General features: G+C 45.9%; 1 protein-coding gene across 1 annotated transcript in view; it reads left to right on the top strand.

The window, feature by feature from the left end:
* The window catches only part of B3glct (beta 3-glucosyltransferase), an 88,749-nt gene that overhangs the window by 55,535 nt on the left and 14,980 nt on the right, over positions 1 to 18,234 (top strand). The window contains exons 8-12 of the mRNA XM_057765085.1: positions 2,493 to 2,556; positions 4,122 to 4,241; positions 8,876 to 8,945; positions 15,155 to 15,268; positions 16,126 to 16,225. Coding sequence (XP_057621068.1) covers positions 2,493 to 2,556; positions 4,122 to 4,241; positions 8,876 to 8,945; positions 15,155 to 15,268; positions 16,126 to 16,225 — 468 coding nt within the window. The remainder of the gene's footprint in view (positions 1 to 2,492; positions 2,557 to 4,121; positions 4,242 to 8,875; positions 8,946 to 15,154; positions 15,269 to 16,125; positions 16,226 to 18,234) is intronic.

The following is an 18,234-nucleotide window of genomic DNA, read 5'->3' as shown; positions in this document are numbered from 1 at the left end:
CCTTGTGGCTTTTTACTTCTCTTCCGTCTTGCACCTCCTGTTTCCTCTCTGTGTCCTCTGGCATCTCCTTAATCTCTTCTCCTTCTCTCTCTGTCCAGAAGTCCCGCCTAACTTCCTGACTAGCTATTGGCCATTCAGCTCTTTATCAAACCAATCAGAAGGTGCCACCATTCAGCTCTTTATCAAACCAATCAGAAGGTGCCACCATTCAGCTCTTTATCAAACCAATCAGAAGGTGCTTTGGCAAAGACATATCTTCACAGTAGAAAGAGATTATTCCACAGTATTTGGAGGCTGGGAAGTTCATGATGAAGGAATTTACAGTTTCAGTAGCTGGCAATGTCGGCCCTGTAGTTTAGCGCTAACACCCCTCACTGTGACCTCTGAAGAGAATGTTGTGCCCAGATTACGCCCCCCAGAGAGACCACCAGAGAGGCCTAGACTGTAATAAGCAAGGTTTATTTAGCGTAATACAAACTAGTTTGGAACCCATCTCTAACCCATGCTTCAGTGAGGTAGAGAGGAGTTGTAGCTCCTCTGTGGGGTATGCTTTTAAAGATGTAACTACAAAGAGGCCTTTTGAAGCTGCTTTGGCACGGGTGGGTGCAAGGACTTTCGCTCTGTCCCATCCTGCTGTGTCAGCTAATTCTGTGTTCTTCGAGCAAGGCCACCCTGTTCCTGAGTCAGGCCATCTTTATCAGCCTGAACCAGGTAGCTGGCTGGCTGGGCTGAGCTGAGTGACCTTGCGCTTGGAATCTCCCAGGTGGGAGGGGGAAGGAAAGTGCTGTCTTTCTGGGAACGTGAGGCTAATCTGTGTTTTTAATTTTAAAACATTCTGCTAGGAAATTCCTTCTTGTCCCTTTGACAGTAAGGGGTGAGGGTCCCACAGAGAACACATCTCCCTTGGGCTTCGTTTAGATGGCTACAAACCCCTTTGTGATGGCTACTGACCTCCCCAAAGATGAAAGCCCCTCCTCCTAAGAGGAGTTCAACATAGGAATATAAGCACAAAAACGTTCATCAGAAGCTACAGTAAATTACAGCTGATGGGATTTGGGTCAAGAGCCTGATTTTTTTTTTTACACGGAGTTCAGAAAGCTCCCTGTATGCCCCCCGTAATGCTGGCAGGATAGAGAAACATGCACCAGGTGACCTCAGCATTCAGTGTCATCTGCTCCTTACCACACTGAGTAGTGACAGCGAATGAGAGCTGTCATCATAACCGTGCTCTCTTCCCTCTCCTGCCTTCTCTCCTGTCAGCAAAACAATCAAGTAAAAAAAAAAAGTAGACTCTACCACAGCAACAAACCCAAACTCTGGTCCTATTTTGCTTCCCCCTGATGTAGACAAGGAATAAAAAAAAAAATAAGATAATGTAGCCCCATCTAGTATTGCAAACTATCTGTGGAAAGATTAATTAAACTATTATTATTAAAGCTTGTTCATTCCCTTCCCTTCCTTCCCTTCCAACCCTCCGTGTGCATTTGCACACACACACACACACACACACGTGTGTGTGTGTGTATGTGTTGATCACTCACTGAAAGCAGCAACTAATAGTTTGAAAGCAACCGTAAAGGAAACAGTTGTTCATCATAAATGTTGGAAGCAGCATGCGGATATAGGTTGATAGCATCTGTTTGTGATATTGCGTTCTATTGTGGTTCAGAAAATTCTTTCCTAATAAACTCTGGTAAAATTTGATTAAAGGCCTGGAGAGAAGCCTCATTAGTTAAGAGCACTGGCTGCTCTTCCAGAGGACCCTGGTTTGGTCCCAGCACCCACATGGCATCTCATAACCACGTGTGATTCCAGTTGCAAGGGATTCAACGCCCCCTTCTGGCCTCTATGGGCACTGCATGCAAGTGGTACACAGACATACCTGCTGGCAAAACATCCATATAAATAAAATAAATACAAATTCAAAAAATTAAGTTGAGATGTTCTCCATCCCTTTCCCTGCAGTGTCCTTTGTTAGAGACAGACAGACAGCACAGTGAGAGAAGTGGAGGATTTATTTAGCTTGCTCTTGGTCTAAATTATGTGAAGAGGAGGATTCTTGTTTTCCCTCTGATGTGGTACTGTCACACTCGGGGACCATGGCAGTGTTTGTGCTGATAGCCTTCCAGGGTTGGTTGCTTAGGCTTGGTCTTAAAAATAAAAATGGTTACTCAGTGAAGCCTGGATGTAGTAGGCTGGATGGGGCAGGGAGGGGTGTGGTCCAGCATGGGGAGATTAAGACTCTGGATGCTGGTGGATACAGAGCCCCCAGGCCAGGCAGAAGTGTGGGACTTTATTCCTTGTGGGAAAGGAACCATGGAGATGTTTTGTTTTTTAAAGAAAAAAGTGACCTGAAAGAAAACCGGCATTTTCCTTCCAAACCCGTACACGTTCTTAAAATTTTTATCTGTTTTTTAAAAATCCGTTTTTTACTATTAGAAAGTCTTATAAATTGATTATTTCTAAAAAAACATCATATGTCTCCTTTCTAGGCTTACCAAGAGGTTAAAGAGTGAGCCCCTGAAGTCTGACTTCACCATAGATTTAAAGCATGAGGTAGGTCATGACTTGACCAAGTCTTAGTGATCGTTACGTCACCCCTTTTGTTGGGGGCGGAGTTCAATGATTGCACATGCGCCCCAGCTGGAAAGGTCCTGACTATTGCCACCGACTCTGCACCAAAGAGAAAATAGTCATGTATTTGGATGCAAAAGTTGTGTTTTAAATTTTATATTCCCTAACAGTTGTGTATTTTTAATTTTATTATACCCTAGTATACCTTTCCCTGCACACACTCATGTTCTCCCCACTGAGGTAATTTCACAGCAGTAGATGGAGAAGTGGGGGTGGGGAAGGTTGACGCTCATGAGTCATATTCCTTGCTTTTTTAGGTAAGTAGATGGGTCCAGAGGTGAACGTTTAAATGTGTGCCAAAACATCATTGAAAATATCTCTATATTGCTTGGTGCTTAGGTACTTTTGCACCCTTCTGGACTTTGTGGCAGTGGAATTGTACAAGGAGCATTGCTGTAACTGGAAACTGATATATGTTGGTGTATGCAGCTCTAGCCAACAGAATTTCACTCTGGTGCTCTCTCTTTTTTTTAAAGATTGATTTATGTTTACCTTGTGTATAGTGTTTGTATGTATGCATGTGCACTGTGTATGTAGTACCCACAAAGGCCAGAAAGGGGCATCAGATCCCCTGGCACTGTAACTACAGGCAGATCTGAGCCACCATGAGGGTGCAGTGAACTGAATCAGGGTCCTCTGTAAGAGCAGAAAGTGCTTGGAACTGCTGAGCCACCTCTCTAGCCCCATATAGTGGCCTCTTGTATTAGCATACTATTATTCCCTCTTGATAGTGTTTGCGTGGTTCCTGGTTGTTAACTATGGCAGTCATTGTTTCTATGAATATTTTTGGTATGTACACAATTATTTGTGAGTGTTTCTCTATTGCAAGATAATATAAAACTCTTATGACTATAACATACTTTAAACAATACATGTTTTTTCTAATAGGTTGGGCAGGTGGCTTAGTTGATACAATGCTCATTGTATAAGCATGTGGGTTGAGTTCAGATCTCCAGCACACCGACACACATAAAGAGCCTGGCACAGTAGCCCAGCTGCCATCCCAGTGCCTGAAGGCAGAGACAGGCAGATTCCTGGAGCTCATCTCCAACAAGGCCACATCCCCTAATCTTTCCCAAGCAGTTCCGCCCGCTGGGGTGCAAGCATCCTAGCATACAGCCTGTGGGGGACGGTTCTCATTCACTGCACCTCGGGTGTTTCGAGCAAGCCAGCTGCTGGCAGTTCCTCACCCCAGACTGCACTTCCTCGGACTCCTTCCTGTCATCTGTGTGATTTTTTTTTTTTTTGGCATGGTTCCTGGTTCACTGTTTATTGATTATAAATGATCAAATCAATCAGTGTGGCATTATCATTTTTTAAAATAAATCTGTGGGGAAAATTCTGTTGAATATTAACATATTGGCATTGTTCTAAAAAGTGGTCTTTTTAGAAGGTGTATCCTGCTGTCCTTGGGCATTTTGTACCTTCCTGTATTTGTAGTTTTTGCTGAGTTCTCTCCTCTCTGCCACTCTCTTGTCTTGCGACAGATTGCCCTCTACATCTGGGACAAGGGCGGAGGACCTCCTCTCACTTCCGTGCCTGAGTTTTGTACAGCCGAGGCTGGCTCCCACTGTGCCACCACGTTCCATTCCTTCCTACCACTCTGTGTAAGTAACAGCGGCACGGATCAAAGGAGAATGCACACATTGTGTGTATAACATTTATACGTTGTGGACATAACATTTTCCTAGTAAATTCACTTACTTAAAAATAAATCAGCGTTTGCTCCAGGGAAGGCTACAGCCATATGCCTGATAGGTAAGCACGGTTGCTGTTCCCATCTTCTGTATTTAAATGAGAGGTGCATGGAGAGTTAGGGTCCATCTGCTTACTACTTGACAGCCAGTGCTGGGGAGATGGGAGCTGACAGGGGATAAGTGGGTTATTCAAGGGCTGGCGTACTGGAAGATGGGAAGTGTTGTCTCCCAAAGGGACCTGTCTTACAGAATGCAAATGTGTGAAGAGGCTTTTGTTGGTAGGAAAAGGAGGTGCAGTGTGCGATGGGTGGGGAGAGGAGGTGCAGTGGGCGATGGGCGGGGAGAGGAGGTGCAGTGGGCGATGGGCGGGGAGAGGAGGTGCAGTGGGCGATGGGCGGGGAGAGGAGGTGCAGTGGGCGATGGGCGGGGAGAGGAGGTGCAGTGGGCGATGGGCGGGGAGAGGAGGTGCAGTGGGCGATGGGCGGGGAGAGGAGGTGCAGTGGGCGATGGGCGGGGAGAGGAGGTGCAGTGGGCGATGGGCGGGGAGAGGAGGTGCAGTGGGCGATGGGCGGGGAGAGGAGGTGTAGTGGGCGATGGGCGGGGAGAGGAGGTGCAGTGGGCGATGGGCGGGGAGAGGAGGTGCAGTGGGCGATGGGCGGGGAGAGGAGGTGCAGTGGGCGATGGGCGGGGAGAGGAGGTGCAGTGGGCGATGGGCGGGGAGAGGAGGTGCAGTGGGTGATGGGTAGGGAGAGGAGGTGCAGTGGTGATGGGCAGGAAGAGTATGTGTGCTGTTAAGTTGGTTTTTGTCAGGAAAGGCCTACTACTCAGGGCACCAAGAGCATCACAGAGCAAATGGGTTGTATGTTTAGGAAGGGTATTTTGCCCATTGGGACCTGCAAACATTACAAGTCTCCTCCATTGTCACACTCTGTGTGTGTGTGTATTTGTGCGCCTACCATGAACCTGAAGACCCTGAAACTTACTGTTAATTTCTTTTCTTGTCAAGGAAAATAGATTCAACACCCTCATACAGTGTGTGTTGTGTGTTGTTCTCAGGTCCGTTATGGAGAAGGCTGTGTGTACTATCTTAAAAGTTAAACACAGACACACACATATACACATACACACAGACATGGACATGGACGGATGTGGACACACACGGACACCCCCCCCCCCAACACAGTGTATCAATAGAGGGGACTTGTAGTGTTTGCAGTTCCCAATGGGCAACTATCCTTTCTAGACATCAAACCTGTTTGATCTGTGATGCTCTTGGTGTCTTGAGTAGTAGGACAGAGCTGGGGGACATCAATGCGAGCCAATCCTAACCGCAAAGTGCTGGCATCACCATGACTGTTCTACAGGCTGAAGACAGATAAGAGGGGTGAAGCGAACGCATCAGATGGGGGAACATGAATCACATAATCCCACACCAGCTCTGAATAGAGTATACTAAGGTCTTTCGTTATTAAAAGGAAAACTCACGGATCACAACGAGGAAATAGGGACGGGATCCAACATCCAGGTGTGGCGCAAATGAGGAAGAGGGGCGAGGGGGCGGGACCGCAGCTTTTTTGGCATCCAAAGCTGCGCCCCACCTGGTCCTGCCTCTCAAAGGCCATTGGCTGAAGGAGGTTCTCCATCAAGGGGTGTTTAGTTGCTGTGATAAACCGTGATCAAAAGAAAGTTGGGGAGGTAAGGTAGATTTGGCTCACACATCCTGATCACAGTTTACCATCGATGGTAGGGAGGGCACTCAAAGCAGGGACCTGGAGGTAGGAACCTAAGCAGAGAACATGATGAAACTGCCCACTGGCCTGCTCCCCATGGCCTGCTCAACCTGCTTTCTTATAGAACACAGGGCCGCCTGCCCAGGGAGGACGCCACCCACAGTGGACTGGGCCCTCCCCATCCATCTTTAATAAAGAAAATGTCCCACGGGCCAGTCCGATGGAAGCAATTCTTCAGTTGAGAGCTCTCCTTCCCAGGTGACTCTAGTTTGTGTCACATGGATGAAAAGTTTAACCAATAAGTGGAGTCAGAATGCCTGTCCCCAGGAAGCAGCTAAAGTCCTCAGCTGTCATGTGCACTGTCATCAGATTCCCCTGTGTAGTATGGAGCAGCAGGCTGCGTCCCACCACCCGGCTCCCAGCCACCGGCTAGCTTTACCCAAAATAATTACACGGAAACTGTATTCTTTTAAACACTGCCTGGCCCATTAGTTCCAGCCTCTTATTGGCTAACTCTCACATCTTGATTAACCTATATTTAATAATCTGTGTAGCACCATGAGGTGGTAGCTTACCAGGAAAGATCTTAACCTGTGTCTGTCTCGGAGAGGAGAATCATTGCGACTGCCTGACTCGGCTTCTTTCTCCCAGCATTCTGTTCTGTCTACTCTGCCTACCTAATTTTCTGTCCTATTAAAGGGCCAAGGCAGTTTCTTTATTAACCAATGAAATCAACACAAAACAGAAGACTCTCCCACATCATTTCCCTTTTTCTGTTTAAACAAAAAAGCCACTTTGTAGTGGAGCAGCAGCCTGCGTTCCAGCCTCCCAGCTCCCGGCCACCAGCTAGCTTTACTCAAAATAATTACACGGAAACTGTATTCTTTTAAGTATTACTTGGCCCATTAGCTCTAGCCTCTTACTGGCCAATTCTCACATCTTGATTAACCTATTTCTAATAATCTATGTAGCACCACAAAGTGGTAGCTTACCAGGAAAGATCTTAACCTGCGTCTGTGTTGGAGAGGAGAATCATGGCGACTGCCTGACTTGGCTTCTTTCTCCCAGCATTCTGTTCTGTTTACTCCGCCTACCTAAATTCTGCCCTATCAGGCCAAGCAGTTTTCTTTATTAATTAACCAATGAAAGCAACAGATAGACAAATGACACTCCCACATCACCCCTGGGCCTGCTTCCCACCTGTGTGGTTTCCCTCCCACCAGGGGTTTGACGCAGTTCTCTCCTTAGCAAGGACAGAGCATCTGTGGCCCAGACTTGAGTGGACAGTAAAGAGGTCGCCCATGACTTTAGTACGAAATATGGCCAGACCCAGAGAAGCATTTATCTCCCACTTCTCCCTTTGTCAAAATCTTTACCAACTGGGAAAATGAAAGGGGAGTAACTAGCATTTATTAGTCATCTGCCATGTGCTTAGTTAGTAGTTGTGGCGCCTGCACCAGGTGGAACCGCTATCGGGCAAGGACCTGGGGATTAAAGGACACACAGAGACATGGGTCACTCTTAAAGCAAGAATGCCAATTTTATTGTGTTTCAGGGCAGTTTATATAGTGCTCTCCTTGACTAGTGGCCACACCCTAGTTCTTGGGATTTTTCACCTGCAAGCCCACTAAAAACCATTCCCTTGTTATCAGAAACTCATGAGAGTCTCATGCTCAGAGCAGCTGCAAGCATAGGAAAACAAGTTGTTTACTCTGACAGTCAAGAGGTCATAAAAAGTTCAGGGTCTGAGGGTCTGCAGTCCCCAACCAGTACTGACAGCAGTTTCTGATGCTTCTCAGTCCTGCTTTCTAAATAGCCAGACAGAAGTTCAGAGAGTTTGAGGGATGTGTTAATATGACTTGTGGTCTGCAACTGTTGAGCTGGGATGCAGGACCAGGGCTGAGCTGGGATGCAGGACCAGGGCTGAGCTGGGGTACAGGACCAGGGCTGAGCTGGGATGCAGGACCAGGGCTGAGCTGGGATGCAGGTTCAGAGCTGAGCTGGAGTACAGGTCCATGACTGAGCTGGGGTACAGGACCAGGGCTGAGCTGGGGTACAGGACTAGGGCTGAGCTGGCGTACAGGACTGGGGCTGAGCTGGGATGCAGGACCGGGGCTGAGCTGGGATGCAGGACCGGGGCTGAGCTGGGGTACAGGACCGGGGCTGAGCTGGGGTGCAGGACCAGGGCTGAGCTGGGGTGCAGGACCAGAGCTGAGCTGCGGGTACAGGACCGGGGCTGAGCTGGGGTACAGGACCAGGGCTGAGCTGGGGTACAGGACCAGGGCTGAGCTGGGGATACAGGTTCAGGACTGGCTCAGGGTACAGGACCAGGGCTGAGCTGGGGTACAGGACCAGGGCTGAGCTGGGGTACAGGACCAGGGCTGAGCTGGGGTACAGGACCAGGGCTGAGCTGGGGTACAGGACCAGGGCTGAGCTGGGGTACAGGACCAGGGTTGAGCTGGGAGTACAGTTTTAGGGCTGAGCTGAGGTGGAGGTTCAGGGCTGAGCCGGGATATAGAGTCAGGGCTGAGCTAGCTTGCAAATGTAGGGTTGGACTGGGAGATTGGTTCAGGGCTGGACTCCATGTAGGTCCAGGACCAAGCTGGGAAGCATTTTCTGTGTTGGTTGACTCCAGAGCCATCACTGTCAGTTTCCATATATGACCTCTTTTCTTCTAAAACCATCATAGATAGGATAGCTATGGCATGGATTAGTCTGTACTAAAATATAAGATCTACTATGAGCATGAAGTCTAGGTAATGCTGACCCACAAATGTATATAATTTTTCTCTTTTCTTTCTCCCTCCTTTTCAGGGAACACCAGTGGAGAAGGCGGCGATTTTTGTTGCAGTGAAAACATGCAAGAAATTTCATGGCGATAGAAGTATGTTTTGGGCTATTCATTTCCCTTGAACTTTCAAGATCCAAAATGTCTTTCTTTGAGACAGTGCAAGCCAGGTGCAAATTCAAGATGGGAGATTATGATAGTGGATGCCGTAGGAAAAGTGGCTGTTTAATCAGGGTTCCTCGCTGCGCCACTCCAGTCCCTGAGAGATCACTTCAAAGAGGCAATTTTGTATTGATGCATGAGTGGAGTGTTTATAGCTCTTCTAAATATTGTTGAGATCAGTACCTTAAGTTGAAAATGGGAAACTCAACTGTGGCAGCCTTGGAGACGGCGTGTGGGTGATAGTCTGTTCTGTAAAGGGTCCCACTGTGTGCAGGCTCAGTGTCTGAACCATAGGAGACTACCAAAGGGGCTTCCGAGGTAGTACAGCCTCAACAAGTTTATTTCACTTGTATGCATTGGTACTTTTTAAATGAAGATCCACAGGTTTGCTCATTGGTTATTTATATGGAAAATTGAAAACAAAACTTACCTAAGAAACAGTGGTCTGATGTATGGAAACTCTGGTGTGCAGATAAACATTGTTTTGTCCATTTCTGCTGTTTCATTATAGAATTTTGCTAGTTCCAGTGACAATGTTAAAAGGAAAGAGCCATCCTAAATATAATTGGTACAATTCCTCTTATTTTGTTCCATTTGAATCAGCACTCTCTCATGCTGAGAAACAAACATTCTTTGGCATGATCTAATTTTAGCACATTTTATGAAGACTGCACAAGGTATCATGTATATGTAGAAAGCTTCCTAATGCAGCCTCATGATCATGGGATTTGAGTTTTGGGAACTTCATACATATTGTTATGCAATAATGCAATCCATACAAGTTATATTTTAAGGGAGAAGACATTTTTAAATGAAAAAATATACTAATTGGGGTTTATAGTGTGACCTATGGCATCGTCACCAGTTAAAAACTAGGAAAAGTGGTCATGTTTTTAGACAGTAGGCATGTCCTTAGACTTGCCTGAATTTGTCATGCCAAATCCCAAATCTGTTAAATCTGACTAACACATTTATTTATTATACAAGGAGGCCCATGGTACTGTTAAGAATCAATAAAGGAGTTGAAATAAGACTTTTACTTATCATAAATTTAACCTAAATTTAATATCTGAAAGGGTTCTGTGAGGCAGTTTTGAAAAATATCTTTGAGGGGCTGGTGCAGTTAAGAGCACTGGCTGCTCTTCCAGAGGACCGGGTTCAGTTTTCAATACCTGCATAACAATTCACTACCATCTGTAATTCTAGTTCCAGGGAATCTGGCTCCCTCTTCTGGCCTCCGTGGGCACTGCACACACATAATGCACAGACATGCTTGTACACATCCACTAAAAATAAATCTTTCAAAAAATTGAAGAAAAGGTGATAGATAAATGCGCTAGATTTTTTTTAAAAAAAATTTTTGCTGGAAAATATTTACATCAATTTAATTGATCTTGAAGGTGCCCTCAGACTAGTGATTATTTTTGCAATATTGATGTTAAGAATAATGTGGCTAGTAAGAGATGACACTGTAATTTTTGCTTTAAAGCATATTTTTCAGATGAAAATGAAACAAAAATTAAAGGTCTCATCTGTTATATTTTTCATAATCTACAGATTATGAATGTTTGTTCATTTTGAGTTATGAATTTGAATAATTTAGTTTTCTTATTTCTTTAAGATTGAGATCATTTTTTTCAGATGTCTATGAAATTCTTTTCTACTTGGATTTGGAGTTTAAACATTTTTTAAAATTATAAAAATCTTAAGATTCTTTTCTGGATCTGTGGTGCCTGAGACACAAGTCCTGAGTGTGAAGCTTTCGCATGTGGGTTCTGTAGTGCGCTATCTTTAAACTCCGTGCCGTGGTTTGTGAAGACAGTTTTGTGGGGGTGTTGGTTTCCCCTTTTGCTGGGTGGAAACAAGGGCTGCCTGGCCACTGGGCTCTGCCCAGTCTTCTGTAAACATCTAGTCCAGACTGGAGAGGTGACTAAGGTTAAAAGCGTGTCCTGCTCGCCCGGACCTGCATCCGGTCCCCAGCACCCATGTCGGTCAGCTCACAGTTGCCCAAAACCCCAGCTCCCAGGATTTGATACCTTTGGCACTCATGTACATCTACCCACATTCAGGTACACACACACACGCACACACACACACAATTTAAAAATAATAAAACTAACTTTGTTAAAAAGTCTCATCTACCACCAGTTGGCTCACAGACTGACCAGTTATCTTGTCAGTGTAGACAATGCTGTAATGGCTGTGGCTTTCTCTTTCTCTCTCTCTCTCTCTCTCTCTCTCTCTCTCTCTCTCTCTCTCTCTCTCTCTCTCTCTCTCTCTCTTTCTCTGTTACAGCCACACCCTCATGTGATCTTTTGTTGGCAGTTCTTATGCTATGGCGATAGCTGTGATACCTTTGAGTTTGTAGAGACAGGCGATCCACATTGCACAGCCTCTTGTTACCAGAAATGTGGGGAGTCCTGCTACAGTAACCACATGTTACCAGGGCAATCAGGGTCCCCTCTTGGGGTTCTTGTCTCATTAATAAAAGAATTTAAGGACAGACTTAAGCAGCTTACAGCTTAAACTTTAGCATTTAAAAAGAAAAATTCCAAAGCAGGCAAGCTGTAAGTCTTCTTGGCAACTGCTTGGATGTGGGAGAGAGTGAAGAGGCCATGGCATTTGAGTTGAGTGGCCATGGAGGTCAGCCACACGATGGACAAGGAGCCATGCCAGGGAGGGTGCTTTAGAAGTGTGAGAAACGCAGAGTCCCAGCGAATGCACACTTGGGCTCCTGCCAGCATCTGGAGAAAGGAGAGAAATAGGAAGAGGAGAAGTTGCCCTTTTCTGAAGGTGGGCAGACCCAGCAGAAGCTCTGGAAGTGGGGGGGGGGGCTGTAATGGCTGTCCAGGGGCAGGAATTCTGGAAAGGAAGTGTTTTGTCATATTAAAGGGATAATGGTCCCCACCTCTTTAGCATGATTGCAGGTGAACCTGTCTTCCTGAGGGGAAGTAAAGGAGACAATGGCATGTCTCCATCCAGGGGTTGAGCCTGTGATTTATTTACTTTGTGCCCAGTGCCTGTGGAAGTCAGAAGAGGGCATCAGGTTCCCTGGAACTGGAGTTAGGATGGGTTGTGAGCCACCGTGTGGGTGCTAGGAATTGAACACAGTCAACAGCAACAAGTCCTGTGAACTACTGAGCCGTCCCTCCAGCCCAGATATTCCCTCCAGCCCCAGGTATTCCCTCCAGCCCCAGGTATTCTCTCCAGCCCTGGGTATTTTTTCAGCCTTGGGTATTCCCTCCAGCCCCAGGTATTCTCTCCAGCTCAGGTATTCCCTCCAGCTCAGGTATTCCCTCCAGCCCCAGGTATTCCCTCCAGCCCCAGGTATTCTCTCCAGCCCTGGGTATTCTCTCCAGCCCAGGTATTCCCTCCAGCTCAGGTATTCCCTCCAGCCCCAGGTATTCCCTCCAGCCCCAGGTATTCTTTCCAGCCCTGGGTATTCTCTCTAGCCCAGGTATTCCCTCCAGCTCCAGGTATACTCTATTCTTTTGACTCAGAGGTAGCAGCTTCCTCTTAGGGAGCCTCCAAGGCTACTCTCCTACCATTGAGAACAGGAGGTCTGGGGTTTTTGCTCTAGCCTGACCATACTCTTTGGATATATTACAAACCTCACTTTGATATTTATGTTGATGCCTGGCCATGCTCAAAGGCAGTCAGGGATTGGACAGAAACTGTACAAGCAGGCTTTTCCTTTGTAGTGACAAAGAGGAAGAATAGCCAGAAATTGGAGCCCCTACTTGACCTATAGCACGCACTGGGGCCCCGCCAAAGTGTCTTACTGTCCAAGTGTGACACACGGCTGTGGACTAGTGTTCCCCTTTCCCTGCTTTCTGGGGTAGAAGTCCTTGAAGAAGCAAAGACCAAAGATGACAATGAAAAGGAGGAAAAAAAAAACGATAAGAAAGTATAGTTTTGAAAAACTGAGACTGGGCCATGCTGCAGGCCCACCTGCTTCTTGATCTCCCATCACTTCCATGGAAGATGATGAGGGACAGAATGGCAAGGGTTAATGTGCATGGAATTTATATTTTTACATCAGTATGATGAACTGATAACAAGACCAAGTTCAAATATCTAATGGTCTTACTTGTATCCCTAACTCCTGCAAAAGAGCAAAAGCTATTGAATTTGCATGGATTCTGACAGGAATAGAATAGAAAATTCTCAGAACATAGCAAAAAGTATTTTTTTTTTTGACTCCAAGGAGTAATACGTGTTGACACCATTTGAAGCGTGTGAGTAGGGAAAAGACCCCTGAGTCTTAATATTGAATCTCAATGACTTCCTCTTGTGTTAAGGGATCTTCACTGTGAGGTGTGAGCTGTCAGAAGCCCTGAAGTGTTTTCTCTTTGTCTTCTTCTTGTCTCCCTTTCCTGGAGTAGGCAGTTTTTGTTCGTCACATTAGCTAGGGTGTGACAAGGTCTCCTGTGGGCTCTCTAATTACAAAGGTTAAGTGCCATTTCCTTAGCCATTAATCCTTTTTACAGCTTTCCCTAGATCTTAAAAACAAACACTATTGCTTTCAGACTTAAAAAAAAAAAAAAAAAAAAAAAAAACCACTACCACCACCAAAACATCTGCTGTCTTTCCTGCTGTGGTCTTGTTCAGGGGAGGCAAATGGGGATGGCTTTATTAGACAGTGTTGTGGGTGCCCCCTCTCATGAAAGAGGCTGGAGGCACAGCGACAAAACCCACTTCCTTACGAGGTGAGACTTGCATTAAAATGCCCCCAGATGGAAGGCCACACCAATCAGACAAGGTGATTGTGACTTGGCTGAGGTGAGTCATGTGTTGTCTGACTGCGTGGTGGCTGTGAATGGCTGAGATGTTCCAGGTGTTGATTTTCATCAGCCAGGAGGGATGGTTTTCCAGCTTAGGGCCACTCAAGTCTTCAAAACTGAGGAACTGGCGCACCTGTGTGTCCCTAACCCCCTCCGGGGAAGCACAGCACCACTAGGACTAACCTTTGGCGGGCACTGACTTGCACCTGGAGAAGAAAAGGTCCGTTTGCTGGTTGATAATCGTGAATTTCTCAGAGTTGGAGCAGCCCTTCCCTTTTGGCTGTGTGGCACATTCACATTTGATGGCTTGAATGCTTACAAAATGTTCCAATGTCACTTGTCACATGAGGCAATTTTGCAAGTTAATTCATAGGGGTAAAATGGGTTATTCTGATGTCCCTTACAGCGAGATATGTCTTCCACTGCCTCTAGGAAGATTATACTATCTGTACTACTGGGATTTCTTCTTCTTTTGAATAATAACTTTTGAATACTAAATCTTTGCCTTGTTCCAATTTAAAATAGCTCCATGGCAAGAGTCCCTGATTCGCTATGATTTTATTTCGTAGTGCAAAGTTTGGATGTGCAGTGTTCCCCCATAGGCTCGTGTGTTTGAACGTGTGGCCTAGCTGAGCAGCGTGAGCTCCAGGCTCAGTGAGAGACCCTGCCTCAGAAAATATAAGGCAGATAGTGATAGCTGAGAGCACCCCAAGCCCTCCTCTCACCTCTGGGCTGACAGATGTACACACGCACAAACAAGCATGCAGATAAAGCTCATATACATGCGTGTACATATATACACACAAAATCCATTTCACTTTTATTTGATTTTATGTGTGTTAGTGCTTTGCCTGCACGGATGGATGTGGACCTGGTGCCCAAGGAGGCAAAAAGAGGGCATCAGATCTCCTGTAACTAGAGCTACAGACAGCTATGAGCCACCATGTAGGTGCCGAGACCTGAACCCTGGTCCTCTATAAGAGCAGCCAGTACTCTTAACCACTGAGCTTCTCTCCAGCCTCCAGAAATATTTTGAGAATCCATTTATGGATGAGGTAAATGAAATAGCCTTTTGGGAGAAGAGAAGTGATTCACAATCCACCTGTGCAAGGCAGTGTATCATCGGACAGTGTTTTACTGCACGGAGGTGAAATGGATGTGCACACGAGGAGCCATCATCAGTACTTCATGCAGAGTGTCCCGTCCCATGGTCAGCAGACGACACTGACGTTCCCTGGGGTGCAGAGTAGACACCAAGTCTTGGAAAACTAAGGAAGCCTGGCTGCTTCCCTGCCACCCTTTGAACTTTCCTTTCTCTCTGTGTCATGCCTGTGACGGTCCCCTCTGTTGTGTTTCCAGTCCCCATCGTAAAGAAGACATGGGCAGCACAGGCAAGCCTTCTCGAGTACTACAGTGACCACGCCGAAAGTGCCATTCCTACAGTGGACCTGGGAGTCCCCAATACGGACAGAGGTGAATCCTGCCTTCTTACTATCCACTTGGAGTGCAATCCCCAGGCTGTGTAAATTCTGCAAGTCAGCATAAGTGGACATCTAAGGACTGGGGCTTCTTATGTTAGCTTTCTCTCTCTGTTTCCGCGGAGCACCTTTACCTGTAGATACGTCCTGGCTCTCGCACGGAACTTCAAGTGCAGAGAGAAGCGGCGCCTTTCTGGTAGGATGTGCAGCACCCTAGCACCGAGCACGTGGCAGTTATGATACAGTCGAGCAGTAGTGGTTACCCAGCCCCACAGTTCATCGTGGCGAGAATGGGAGGTGCCAAGTTAATCTGCCATCTTCTCGCACAAAGCTTGTGTCCCCCCAAGTTACGGTCTAGTTTGTACTTTGAATCTCAGAGCGCCTGGTACATTCCGTAGTGCTCAGACATACAGTGAGCAGTGTTATGTAATTAATATTTTGATTAGAAAGGGGTCGCGGCTCTACCGGGTTCTCTTTCTAGATGGGAGAGTTCACTAGTGAAAAACATTTTAGACAGAGTCTCATGTAGCCCAGGGTGGCCTTTAAAGCCACTGTGCTGGCCTTGAATTAACAATCCTCCTGTATCCACCTCCCAAGTGCTAAGATTATAGGCATTGCCTTACTTAGCGCTTCCGTGGCCGTGATAAAACACCATGGCCAAAAGCACCTTAGGGAGGAAAGGGCTTAATTCGGCTTACATGAGAATTAGGGAAGGCTAATTTCTGGAAATGTTCCAAGTTATTATTGTACCTATCAGGCTCTTCTGTCACTTTAAAGCTAAAAATAAATAAATAAAATGTATGCTACGTATTTAAAGCGAATAATACATTATAGTTTTCTTCTCCCTTCTAGGTCACTGTGGAAAAACTTTTGCCATTTTGGAAAGGTTTTTGAATCGCAGCCATGACAAAATAGCGTGGTTAGTGATTGTGGACGATGACACACTGATCAGGTAGGAGCCCTTCTCATCCTGGGGCGGGCTCAGACAGCTGTGTAGACGTGTCTGTGTCTGGTGATGCTAGTGAAGATACAGGCCACTGCCTCGCCGACTGCCTTCTGGCCATGCTTGGCCATTGCTGCGGGAGGAGGCACCAGCTGGAGCCTACACACAGCTTACGTTAAAGGGTGGAGCTGAGAGGCTCAGGGGACCAAGGCTGTTAGTTTTCAGGACCTAGATCTGGAAAAGAGACAGATGTCCAAAAAGACAACCCAGGGCGTCTGCAGACGGCCCTCCTCAAGTGTTCAGCAGAATAGGATGTCTGTGTGAGGAAACTTCTAGATGCTGGGACAGAACCTGCCAGACTGTCAGAGGGAATGATGGTGGGCACTCACGGGGGGACTGGGCATGTTCTCCGTTACCACTGGGCAAACTGAGGTACCGTAGCCCAGTGACACTGTCCCAGAGTTGATAGTGTTAGCATCTGTTATTATATTGTTATTAAATAATCATTGTGGCTATTTCATATGTTCAAAGGAGATGCATGGATGAAATAATAGTCTTATAGACATTTTATCAGGGATTTTAAAAAGCCTTTTGAACAAGGTTAACAGCAAGTTAAACATTGCAGAAGAAAAATACAGGAATTAAACAGTATGGTAATAATTCCTGGCCAAAGAAAAACATAAGGCAGAGGGGGGTAAAGTGCTATAAATGACATTATTGCACCAATTCATAAAAATTAGAATTATTAGTTAGCTTAGATACATTGTTTCAGTGTTTTGATTTCAACTTATTATAATTAAAGCTATTTAATTATAATTAATTAAAATTATATATAATTTTTAAAAGATTTATATATCTTATTTTATGCTTGAGTGTTTTGCCTGTATCTATGTATGTGTACCACATGTGTGTAGTGCCCATGGAGTCCCGAAGAGGGCGTCAGATCCCTTGGACCTGTAGTTAGAGATGTTTGTGAATCACTACTTGGGTGCTGGGACTCAAACCCTAGTCCTCTGCAGGAGCAGCCATTACGTTTAACTCTGCGCCATTGCTCTAGCCCCTACTGTGTATTTCCACATAGAGTCACAGTATAGTCTTGATTTCATTTCTCTTGGTTAAGCACATAGGAGCAGAATGGCTGATCTCTGTCAATGTTAAATTTCCTGAAGTCGAGGACTTTTTCTGCCCTTAGGAAATAAACAGTGGGTTGGTTGGGGAAGGTCTAACATATGCACTTCCAGGAACGTGAAAAAAAAAAGCCCATATTATGTGTGATTGTGTTGGGTTTTTTCTGTTCTCAGAGGAGAGTCTGTGAACGAGACACTAAAGTAAATGGGATAATTGGGAAATCTGGGGAAAGGCTATTTGAGGCTTTCATCCTGTTTTTGTAACTTTTGTATAATTATAAAGTGCAATACCATAATAGGCCAGAATGGAGCATTCCCTGGCATCGAGAGGTTGGTGTTCTGCCGGTGAAGCTCGCCTGCACTGCCAAGCTGTGCTCATCCGGCACAGGCAGTACTTGCTAGAGAGCCTGGGCGTGCTGTTTGCCTACATGTCTAGGACTCAGCAGTGCCTGAAATGGGAACGGATTGTTAAGTGCAATGCTTTTCCTGGGCCAAATCCCCATAGATGGGGCTGAAATCTCTCTGCTTCATCCACGTCCTTACTCTTTAGTGAACGCGGAGAGGTGATAATTATCAGACTCCATTTGCGGTCTCCGAGCCTTGCAGCAATATGTTGAAGATGTATAAGAAAAGCAAGCCCAGAGAAATCTTAAATTACTTTAACCTTAAAATACTGAATGTCGTAGGTGGAACTGATAATTTTACAATATGTGGGAAGAAGAGAAAAACAATTCTCTCTCCCTTTTTAAATTTTTACGATTTAATATATTTTTTTATGTCTATGAGCGCTTTGCCCCCATGTATGTATGTGTATCATATGCATGCAGTGCCTGCCAAGGTCAGAAGAGGGCGCTGAATTCTCTGGACCTGGGGTTAAGTGATTGGGATTCG

Source organism: Chionomys nivalis, chromosome 3 (genome assembly GCF_950005125.1).
Source record: "Chionomys nivalis chromosome 3, mChiNiv1.1, whole genome shotgun sequence".
Taxonomy (NCBI): domain Eukaryota; kingdom Metazoa; phylum Chordata; class Mammalia; order Rodentia; family Cricetidae; genus Chionomys; species Chionomys nivalis.
The sequence above is the reverse complement of the archived record's forward strand: the minus strand, read 5'-3'. Positions and strand labels throughout refer to the sequence as shown.